Raw genomic sequence first — 12366 nt, forward strand, 5'->3', positions numbered from 1 at the left:
TTGAAGGTAATTCCCAAGACTTTATTTGGGATTCAATCAGTAGCCAGTGCCACTGTTAGAGTATAGGTCGAATGTGGCCCCTCCAAGTTGTTCCCGTGGGGATCCTGGCTGCTGCATTCTGTACCAGTTGGAGTCTCTGGGTCAGGGATAAGGGTAGGCCTGCATAGAGCCTACAAGTTACAAAAGTCCAGTCTAGAGGTCACTGTGGGTGTTCAGGGGCCAGACAGGGCCCTAGTAGCTTAGCTTGGTACAGGTGGAAGAATGGCAGCCTTGCTTCTGATCTGTTCCTCCACAGAGAGAGAGAGAGAGAGGTGTCCAAGATCATGCCCAGGTTCCCGGTGGAGTATGCCACTGATAGCTGCACTGGCAGGGAATTATAGGCACACTTGGGGAATCTCTTGAGCTCACTGGGGAAATAGCAACCCTACCAGCACTATGCCCATAGGCAATGAATTCCATAATTTAAAGATGTACTAAGCGAAGATAATCTATTCTGAACATATTTCCCATCAACTTCATTGGCTGCCGAAATTTCTGGTAGTTTCTGAGAAGCAGAAAAAGCCTATCCACTTTCTCCACACAATCCTTAATGTTATAAACTTTTATCATGTCCCTCCTTGATGGTGGCTGTTTTTCTAAACTGAAAAAAAATACTTTTTAGTGTTTCCTTCCAGACAATGTGCTCCCAACTTCTTGATCATTTTGGCTGTCCTCTGCTGCTATTCTTCTGTATGTGTCCCCCAAACTCGCTTGCAATCTATTTCTTCAGATTTTCCAAGCCCTGTGATACATTCAATAGACACTATATATAGGAAGAGATCCCAGTGTACTGGTCCCCAATGTCTCTCATGCACATATTTTCCTTGCTAGCATTTCAGAACTCTAAAAGCCTTTTTGGAACCTGTGTGGTGTCCAGATTGAGCTAAACGTAATAAGTCCTACTTCTTCACCCCCCTTAAAAAAACCCATTCCAACTGTTGCCCTTTTAGCTGGACTTATCCTGGCTGTGCCTAAAAGGTCAGTAAAAGTGTCACACTGCTTCCGAAGTCCTGACAGCATTAGCATGGAATGAATAAATAGAGTTTATTGACTGGATGACCACAGAAGCTGTACATCCTAAAGTGATTTATCAAACACACTTTAGTACATTTGCTTTTTATCTTGTACATCAGCAGCAGCAGCACTGCTGTAGGTCCCTTAATTACGTTTCCCCCTCACAAACAAATCCAAAAGTACAGAGCCATAATCCCCACTGATGTGAAACATAAAAGCTTTGATGCATTTCATTCCAGGATGTATAATCTTAAATCTCACGCAGCCTGATCTTGCGCATGATGATTACCGAGATACAAGTGCCACTAGTATCAGCAAGGCTTATGCCTCTGTGCACAGAATGGCACTTCCTCCTCAATTGCAGCATCTTTCTCAAATACAGCAAACAAAAGGGGTCTTTCTAAGCTTCTAAGAGAGGATGAAATATCTAATCTGTTTCTTCCAACTAGAGACTATAATGAGGAAGAAGAATGCTATACAATCACAAAGACTATTTAGGGACATAGTTTTTAAAATAAATATATTCTTGCAATAGCTTTACTCTTTAATATAAATTGTATTGAAAAAGTTTGTGTCTTCCCCCAAAAACATAAAACTGGGCTAATGACAAATCTGCAGAGCAGAATCCTATAGCAGAAGCTTTGACAGTGTCCATGTAGCAGCAGTCATTATCAAGTCACCCAATGCAGCTGGCAATGGCCATTTTTAGTGTCCCTGAGTAAAAGGAGCAATCCATGTTTCCAATGTACCAAAGGGCCTGATTTTCCTCTAATAATGCACATCATGGATTGCTAGTGTCTCTCCTTCCTTGCTGGAGTCTCTTTCCAGAGAAGTTGCTCTTAAACTCAGAGTTGTATAAGGTTGAACATTAGCTGCAGAAACACATACCTTGTTGAACCATGCAAGTTCATCTGATCTGCACAAATTTGGGTTTTACTATTCAATTTAGTTTCTAGAAATATTTGCTTGGATACTTTTCTCCACCAGAAATGGCAACTACCCTGAACAGAAGGGTATCTGCTGGCACAAACTTAGCTCTGGGACTAGGGAATCTTCACAAAGGGCAGCAGAGAAACAGCCAGCCGAAAAAAGCAGATGGGCAAATAGGAAAGAAAGACTATGGCATAAAATAGCAAAACTATCCATCTCATTACCATCCGGGCAACAAAAGGTAGCAAATGATAACCGAAATGAAAGTAGTAGTAAAGTAGATCTCTTGTCTTCAACCCTATACAAGGTTTTTGACTCCACTTGCGAAATTATACATCATGTTGCCATTTTTTGTTCCTTTTAGGAAAGACTTGCTGGTTCTGTGGGGCCATACTTCTTGCATTTTTTTGCCACAAGCTGGGAGCAGCAGCAACACAGTAAGGTGAGTTCCTCCCAGGCTCTAAAACTTGATCTGTTCCTCACAATAGTACATCTCCTAGCTAATTGCCTAGTGCTTAGCTCCTAGCACAATAGTTCTCAACCTGGGGGTCGGGACCCCTTTGGAGGTCGAACGACCCTTTCACAGTGGTTGCGGCAGGGTGAGCACCTTGGCTTCTCGGTTTGTACCCCGCCTTCTCTCCAAGGGAGTCCCAAAGTGGCTGACATTGCTCCTCTTACATTTCAACCACATAACATCCTTGCAGGGTAGATCGAGATAGAGCATTCGTCTGTCTGGAGCAGCAGAAAAGAGCGAGATCGGCATAGTGGAACTAGAGGCAGAACTGAACTGAGAAACCCCAGAAAAAAAAAAAACAATTTATATACAATCATGAACAATGGATCTTCATGCCATTGGTCACTTTCAGTTTAATTACTGTGAAAGAACACTTGCATAATTTTATGGTTGGGGGTCACTACAACATGAGGAACTGTATTAAAGGGTTGTGGCATTAGGAAGGTTGAGAACCACTTTCCTAGTATTTCCTGTCCCTTCCTGTCTTGGGCTGCTGCCCACTGGCCTGATCTTAGAATCATAGGATCATAGAGTTGGAAGGTGCCATACAGGCCATCTAGTCCAACCCCCTGCTCAATGCAGGATCAGCCCTAAGCATCCTAAAGCATCCAAGAAAAGTGTGTATCCAACCTTTGCCTGAAGACTGCCAGTGAGGGGGAGCTCACCACATTCTTAGGCAGCCTATTCCACTGCTGAACTACTCTGATTGTGAAAAAACTTTTCCTGATATCTCGCCTATATCGTTGTACTTGTAATTTAAGCCCATTACTGCGTGTCCTCTCCTCTGCAGCCAACGGAAACATCATCCTGCCCTCCTCCAAGTGACAACATTTCAAATACTTAAAGAGGGCTATCATGTCCCCTCTCAACCTCCTTTTCTCCAGGCTGAACATTCCCAAGTCCCTCAACCTATCTTCATAGGGCTTGGTCCCCTGGCCCCAGATCATCTTCGTCGCTCTCCTCTGTACCCTTTCAATTTTATCTACGTCCTTCTTGAAGTGAGGCCTCCAGAACTGCACACAGTACTCCAGATGTAGTCTGACCAGTGCCATATACATTGGGACTATGACATCTTGTGATTTTGATGTGATGCCCCTGTTGATACAGCCCAAAATGGCATTTGCCTTTTTTAACGCTGCATCACACTGCCTGCTCATGTTTAGTTTACAATCCGCAAGTACCCCAAGGTCTCGTTCACACACAGTGTTACCTAGAAGCGTATCCCCCATCCAGTAGGGCTGCTTTTCATTTTTCTGACCCAGATGCAGAACTTTACACTTATCTTTATTAAATTGCATCTTGTTCTCATTTGCCCATTTGCCCATTGTGTTCAGATCTCGTTGAACTCTGTCTCTATCTTCTAGAGTATTTGCTAGTCCTCCCAATTTGGTGTCATCTGCAAACTTGATGAGTAGTCCCTCCACCCCCTCATCTAGATCATTAATAAATATGTTAAAAAGTACCGGACCGAGCACCGAGCCCTGAGGTACCCCGCTACTCACCGCCCTCCAGTCTGATGAAACACCATTGACAACAACTCTTTGAGTGCGGTTCTCTAACCAATTCCCTATCCACCTGACTATCTAAAAAACCAGATTGCAGTCCTTCAATTTATCCATCAGAACATCATGGGGAACCTTATCAAAAGCTTTACTAAAATCAAAGTAAACAACATCAACCGAATTTCCACGATCCAGCAAACCTGTTACTTGGTCAAAAAAGGAAACCTATTGGAGACAAATCCATGCTTACTTCCTTGGATCACCAAATTGTCCTCCAGATGTTTGTAGATTGCCCCCTTTAATATCTGCTCCATTATCTTCCCCACAACAGAGGTCAGACTCATTGGTCTGTAGTTTCCCGGGTCTTCCTTCCTCCCTTTTTTGAAGATCGGAATAACATTTGCTCTCTTCCAGTCCTCCGGGACATCTCCAGTCCTTAAAGAGGTCCCGAAGATGATGGACAAGGGTTCTGCAAGTTCTCTGGAAAGTTCTTTGAGCGCTCTCGGGTGCATTTCATCCGGCCCAGGGCATTTGAACTCATCCAGTGCAGCTAAATGCCTCTCGACAACCTCTCTATCCATGTTAACCTGCCACCCAGACACTATCCCTTGGCTACTGCCATCTCTAGATTTGCTTAAACCCTAAATCCTCTTGAGATCATAAATGCTCATGTCACATGATGATCCTTCTCTTCATATCACATGATTGTAATGTCATGTGCTTGCAACATAGTAGGCCCATTATCACTGCCTGGAGTTCCAGGTGGTCAAGGTGGGTTGACTGAAAGATAGGTGACTGCCAAACTAAAGAGATTAGCCAACCAGTGTGGAGATTGCCAGTTACTACTTCCAAATGGCAGCTGCATTTTATATTTTATAGTATGATTACAATATAATATAAAGGTATGAAGATAATAATACACAAGTAATTACTATTACAAAAATATTCACACAACAATGATTTCCCAGTAAAACTTGGATATGTTAAAATGACTGTGACTGAGGCAGTTTCATTTCGTTTGCCTCCAAAATCAATGAAATGTAAATAAATCACAGTGGCACCAAATGGAAAACGCCTTTTAAAAACAAACAAACAAACAGATTTTCCTGAGCTTTGGCTTTCTCCTAAAGTGATGGCATAGTCAACGCTGCAATTAGAGCCTTGTAGAAGAGTTGAAATTTGGCTATGCTAATTTATCTCCAGATATCAAAAGAAAGTGTGTGTGTGTGTGTGTGTGTGAATACACGCATCCAAAGAGCTCATGAAAAATTCATAGAACAGGAATAAGAGGCAACCAAGCTGAGGTCATTTTTGGACATTTCTTTCCCTATTTACTGGGACCCCCCCAAAAAAAAGATCCCTTTTCTTTGCTGTACTATGTGATTACTAAGTAGACCAGTAACCATCATCATTTTTTCCAAAGCCATTACAACAAACCAATCAGTCCTTGTGTGCTTTCCAGCCCGCCCCCGCACCTTGTCAGGAGAAGCAAGATTCTCCCCCTTCCCACAGCACCTGGGATAACGTTTGGGCAGGTCTGACATACAGGGTGTGCATGCATCTCCCTGAAAGTCTGACAATAATGTTTTCTCCCCTTTAGAGGCGAAATTTTCTAGATTGCCCCTGGTAGTTCAGGTGTTAAACCAGTGCCCAATGCCCTACGGTGAGGAAAAAGAGAGAAGAAAGGCAAGTGAGCTATAATCACTTTCATCCTTCTATCAACTATGTTGGGAAAGCAATAAAATCAGAATCCAGTCCAATCAGAGTCACTAGGATCTATTCTTCTTCACAGAATTTAAAGGACTTCACCAGCAAATACTAAGTTGGAAAAACAACCACTGATGAAATTACCTTTGAAAACGGTTTAAATCTGGAGGCCGTTTTGGTTGATTTATGACAATTAAAAGAAGAGATAAGACATTTCTACTTGTATTTATTGTTAAATTGTTTAAATGTTTATTATAGCCTAGAGCAGGTTCTTTCTTCTGTTATCGGGTGTAAAATACAATGCATAGTTGTAAGGTGCACATGAGCATGAGATGACAAAGTGGAGAACAGGGAAGGAAGCAATGTGCCATTCTACTCCTCTCACTCATCTGTCCAAGAGAGTGGTCAACCTCTTTTTTAAAAGAGTTCCCCAAACAGCTATATTGCTCATTACCAGTGATGTCATGCAGTCTGAGCTCTTGTGCAATCACAGCTGATCTTGCTGCAGGGGGGAATCTCATTTCCCCATCAATATAATTACTGGAGGGCCAGGGAATCCATAAGATTATCTTAAGTAGAGTTATACCCTTCTAAATCTATTAGAGGCTTAGAAGGGAATAACTGCTTGGGATGGCTCTGGCAACTGGAGTGCTATTTACAGCAACATGTTTGTAAAAACTAATAAGCAATTGCATATTTACTAGACCATTAAATCGATGTGGTCGAAAGACTATTAATTCCATTTTGCCTTAAAGCACATCCGCATAGCATTTATTTTGGGGGCTAGATTTGCTGTTGATTCATGCTGGGCTTTAAACTGCCCTGGTTCACTTCTCACCCCTCTACAAATATTTTCTGTTAGGTCTTTAGAAATCCAGTTTTACAGTATTTTCTGAGCAATTCTTCACATTGAAAAAAATAGCATTACACCAGCGAAATGGTGTAATGCTATAAAATAACAAGCCGCCGGCCATTCCTCACCTCCTGGCTCTCTCGCTTTCCTCTGCTGCCTTCTCATGCTTCTTGGCACTCTGCATGACTGCTTGAAATGGCGGAAGAGAGCAAAACACTTTACCCGCAATTCTCCTCTGCCTGTCAATCAAGCCAGGCAGCCAATCATCTTTCTCCATGTTTTAAACGGCCCACAATGCCAACTATTTTTTTGAAAGTAGATGCCTATGCATCTAATCATAAATGCGTAGTGTTTTTTTTAATGCCACCCGTTTTACAATTATAAGCATTGAACCTTTTAAAAATTAATCTCAAACCTGATTTTTTTGGGGGGAGGGGGACAAGAGAGGAATGCTTTGCGTGTTAACTGGGGGGAATTTTTTGTTTTGCTTTGCCTGGTTGATTTAACACCTATTCATTGCTCCAGGCAGTTTGATTTAAAAAAAAACCTGTCTCCAGGAGAAGGGAGAGGGAGGCAGGTGTGAGGGTGGGCACTGGAGGTGGATATAATGCTACTTCAGCTCCACACATTTCCTTGGCGTGTGGCTTGCTGGTTGCTCTCCTCTCTCTCATGCTACACAGTTTGGAGGATCCATTTTATGCGATTCCCCAACTAGCTCTTTAAAGTGGAGCATGTAGCTACCAGATTGGGACACTGGATGTTGACAACATTGTGAGAAATACCAAAAATATGGTGTCTGCAAAAGGTAATCATTTCACTATATTTTTCAGGTACAGAATGGCCCTCAGTGTTGCCCAGTTCTTTAGAAATCTTTCTCATTAAATGACTGTGGAATTTATCAGCCAGTAAATATGGAACGTTCTAGAAGTACAAAGTACTACTGATAGTTTATAATAGATATGTCAATACTTTAGAGAGCACATGAGAAATGCTTTAAAATATAGTTTCTTCTCACTTTCTAAATTATATTTCAGTTAGGTCAAGATATTTCTAAGATCATTTCCATTGTAATGTGCCATTTTGCATGTGAGGACATCCTAAATTGATCCCTAAAGCTTTTTCAAATTGACAAAATTATTCTAATAAAATGGAAAATTTTGCAGGTTGTACCCAATCATCACCATTTAGAGAAAATGCAGTAGGGTAAGATCTAATGAAATGAGTTGTGAGCAAGTGACTGCGGTAGACAGCTTATTACCAGGGCAGTGTGGGGATGAAGGAAAGAGGGAAAAACCCCAAAGTGAAAACCTGGTATGATAGAAGGAAAATTCCACCACAAGAAAGAGAATTCTGAAATCCTAAAGAATAAAAAAGCAATGGTCTTCACACCTGCAGCATTTCTGTCTCTTAAGAAGCTCTTGGGCATCTACCATTGTGCAGAACTTTTGAGAGGGACAAACTTGATGGACATCTCCACTAACACATAGGTAACCAAGCAAGTTCTCCATTTGAATCATCCTGATTAAAATTCCATGGAGTAACAGATAATGGGAACATGAGCCTTCCATTCATCGAGCAAATCAAATAACAAACATTGATTGGAAAGGTGTTAGTCAAAAAGATATTTATATTTAGTGGGACTGTGAAAATTAAGCAGTCAGCCACATGACCGAGGAACCCCTGACTGTTCTGCTGAGCTGAGAATTTGGAAGATACCAATTTCCCAGTCAGCTAAAAAGTTCAATAGGTGATCTTGGGCCATTCACACTTAGCCTAAATCTGTCTCATTGGGTTAATGAAAGGATAAAACTGGGAGGAGAGGCTTTCTATGCTACATTGAGCGTCTTAGATTAGCGATCCCCAACCTGTGGGCCGCGGACCATATGTGGTCCTTCGACTAATTGGAGGTGGGCTCCGAAGGACACCTTCTTCCCCCCCCCCGGCCCTTTACTTCATCCCCCCCCAGCCCTTTACAACACACTTCATTGTTGTGGTGTGTCTGTATCTTATTTTGAAGGGATGTTTAAACATTACCATAGTAATCAGAGAGCGCTAGGGCAGTGGTTGAGAGTAGAGGAGTAAACTACCCCCCCCACCAGGCCTCAGTAAAAGGCGTTGAGTGGTCCCCGTTGAGTGGTCCCCGGTGTTGAGTGGTCCCTGGTGATAAAAAGGTCGGGGACTACTGCCTTAGATGACAGATGGAATAAATTGTGGCAAAGACTTCCTTTCTGAGAAGCCACTGAGAGAAACCAAGGGCTATGCCAACATTTGGTATTTATTCTTTTTGGGAAAAACTGACAAATGGGACAGTGTTTTATTTTGGGAAATGGAAACCAAAATCTTTTACCCAGTTACCTTCCATTGAGGGAGATGGTGTACATCTAGATCAGGCTTTCTCAACCAGGTGTTCATGAAACCCTGGGGTTTCTTGATGGCCCAGGAATGGTTTCCTGAATGGCTAGGAGTTAATTAATTAATTAATATAATTTGTTCAACATTTACAGGGTGATATGACCATATATAGTCATGTCAGCCCACTTCTGCCCCCAATGGCCAATGAAGTGCTTGGATTGGGTGGGAGGGGGGCAGGTGGGTGTGTACATAGCTATGTTTCCCAACCATATTAGATCCTGTCAATATTGTATATGTGATGATAGGGCTGGAATGTGAGATTTACTTTATTATGTCCTCAAAATATTTGATACTGTTGCAAATGTTGGTTCACTTTTCCTCTGATTTTCTGTATATCCATTCTAAACTTGTATTAAACTGAAAATTCTGAATATAACATGGAAAAAAACTCACACACTATACTTAGAGCAATAGTTGAGAAAAAATAAAAAATGGCTGTCAGGCTGATGGTGTGGCATCACTTCTGGGAGAAACCTGATAGTGACATCACACCTCTACAATTTTCTAGGAACTTTATAAGAAAACTAAAGAAGTTTTGACAACTGCTTGTGTGGACTAACGTCATTTCTGAGAAAAACATGGATATGACCTCAGTCTTCTTTAGAAATTGTTGAATAAATTAATTATCAGTCTCTCACTGGTTGCAGTGACATTCCCAGAGAGATTAAAGGAAGCCTAGGTTAGGCCACTTCTGAAAAAAATGGGGCTGGATCTATCTGACCCAGCCAACTTTTGCATTTGCTATTTCTGGGTAAGGTAGTTCAGCTACAGAGTTTCCATTCTAGACCAGCTTCAGACCTGGCCATGAAATGGAGATAGTTCTGGTGACCCACACAGATGACCTCCAGAGGCAGCTGGATCTAGGCAGGTTGGTGCTGCTGTTCTTGTTGGAACTGACAGCAGCATTCGACACTGTTGATCATGGACTATTAGCCCAGTGCCTAGCCGACATGAGAATTCAAGCCATAGCCTTAAAATGACTGCAGTCTTTCCTAGGTCGGGGACAGAGGGTGGTGTTAGAACCTCCCAGCGGAAAGCCCCAGTGTGCAGAGTCCTGCAGGGAGCTATTTTCTCCCTGATGTTATTTAAGATCTCCATGTGCCCCCTTACCCATTTGGTCCAGACTTTTGGTCTGGGCTGCCATCTGTGCTCTGATGACACCTAGCTATTTTTATTGATGGGTAGCCATTCATCAACACTCCCAGATTCTTTGGCCAGAAGTCTGGAGGCCATGGGGAACTGGCTCAAGTGGAGCAGGCTGAAGATAATTCCAACTAACATGGAGATTCACTTGCTGGGCTGATGTGCTAGTTGGGAGTAGTGTAATTCCCAGCTCATGAAGGGGTCAGTTTTACACCTTCAACCAGGCACAACAACTGCCTCTTTAACTGACTTAGCCACTGTGATCCTCACAATAGTCACCTCTAAGCTAGACTTCTGCAACATGCTCTATATAGAGCTTCCCTTGAAAATGCTCTGAAAACTCCAGCTGGTCCAGAATACAGCAGTCTGGGTCCTTACCACATCCCAATGGAGAACAGACATTACACCTGTGTTTGCACAGCTGCACTGGCTCCAGATTGGACACTGAATCATATTCAGGGTTTTGATTCTTACTTTCAAAGTCCTATATGGTCTGGGACCCCTGTATTTATGGGACTGCCTCTTCTGCTATGCTCCCCAAATTTTATTGAGATTGAGCAAACAAAATCTGCTCTGGGTTCTCGGCCCTAAAGAAGCTTTTTCATACCTGGCTTTATACTGGTGGAATGCTCTCCCTAGCGAGATCAGGGCCATTCAAACCTTTAAACAGTTCCGGAGGGCCTGTAAAATACAGCTGGTCTGCCAGGCCTACGGCTGAGGCCAGAAAATAACACCTGGCCTCCCTGCTCAAGAACCCAATCAACCATCACCAACTAAATACTGATTAACATCCCAGAAGATTTAGAACAGTAACGTAGGTGCTTTAACATAATGTTATATATAATTTAAATTAATTTTATATGTATTACATTGTATTGTTGCTTTTAACTGATGTTACTCACCCTAAATCAACAAGAGAAGAATGGGAAATAATAATAATAATAATAATAATAATAATAATAATAATAATAATAATAATAATAATAATAATAATAATAATAATGAATACTGATTACATGAGCCTGCCCTCCCTCTGATTTGCCACTGGTTATCAGCTGGCTTGGCAACCTTGCTTATGACTTGAGTTCACACAGTTCTGGCAATAACTGAATACAAGAACCATGTAATTAGTCTGATTCTTGATCTCAGAGCACAATAGAAGCACCTCCCAAGCCTATACAATAGGCTATAAATCAAGCTTTAGGCAACATTTTCCCTCCTAAAAATATAGCTATTTGTGGGTAAAACTGTTTTGTTACATAACATAGAATGAAAGGTTTCAGGATGGGGTAGGTTAGTTCCCAATACTAATATGTAAAAATCCTTTAAAGTAGCCATAGAAGATAGATAATTGCTTTCATTTATGTACAATTTTAATTCTATCTACTAAGGTTCTCAGCAAATTCATAACACAATTTAGAACATAACCACAAACCAAACATTAGGATTAAGAAAATAATCTAAAACACAAACATCAAATAATTTCAAAACAAAACCTGAATGAGAAAGTCATACAGTTCCTATAATTTATTAGCCAGACTCTAAAGTGAATCTCAAAGATTCTATATGTCAGGGGTCCCCAACAGTGGTGCCCAGGGTGCCATAGCTCCCATCAATAACTTTCCTCATGCCCTCCAAGTGTTTTTGAAAGTGGGTAGTGCCCAGAGCTTCTGATTGGCCAAGGGAAATCTGATTGAGCAATTTTTAAAAAATATATTGCTTCTGGCCGCAGTTGCCACCACAGCAAAAAAATCCTCACTGTGTTACTGAAGATGAGACGTGTGCATGTAAGAATATTTTTTAACAATATGTTCATTTTAAACTTCATTCTGTAAGCACAGCTTCAGCCTGCTGTGCTAGGTGTTACTATTATGCATAAACTCACTTCTGGACATTTTGGGCTTAGCTCCACTTACTGTGGCAGTCATTTTGTGTATGGCTCTGTATCCCATGGCAACCATCTTGTGCCTTGCTTCTTCTTCTGCAGTAACCTTTTTGCGGTTGTGCCCACCACCCTGTGCCAGAATTCCAAAGTGCACATAGGCTCGAAGAGGTTGGGGACCCCAGCTGAAGTTCACTATGGAAAAGGCCCAGCAAGGGATTCCTCTCACCATGACCTTCTTAACAAAGGGGACTCCAGGCAAGACATTCAAATTTTTAAAGGAATACATACTTTGGTTTGCTCCAGGGAGCCAGTAGACCAATCTTCCTCCCATCATCGGGTATTCAGCTGTAAATTTTAGCAGGCCAAA

General features: G+C 41.8%; 1 protein-coding gene across 7 annotated transcripts in view; it reads right to left on the reverse strand.

Moving 5' to 3' along the window:
- NKAIN2 (sodium/potassium transporting ATPase interacting 2) overlaps positions 1 to 12366 on the reverse strand; it is a 760233-nt gene that overhangs the window by 13280 nt on the left and 734587 nt on the right. For 5 of the 7 annotated variants that reach the window (XM_077300384.1, XM_077300430.1, XM_077300422.1 and 2 more), the window contains one exon: positions 12288 to 12344. The exons of the other annotated variants lie outside the window; for them this stretch is intronic. In XM_077300384.1, the coding sequence (XP_077156499.1) occupies positions 12288 to 12344 (57 nt within the window). The remainder of the gene's footprint in view (positions 1 to 12287; positions 12345 to 12366) is intronic. 7 annotated transcript variants of the gene reach the window in all.

The sequence above is a fragment of the Paroedura picta genome, chromosome 1, assembly GCF_049243985.1.
Source record: "Paroedura picta isolate Pp20150507F chromosome 1, Ppicta_v3.0, whole genome shotgun sequence".
Classification (NCBI taxonomy): Eukaryota; Metazoa; Chordata; class Lepidosauria; order Squamata; family Gekkonidae; genus Paroedura; species Paroedura picta.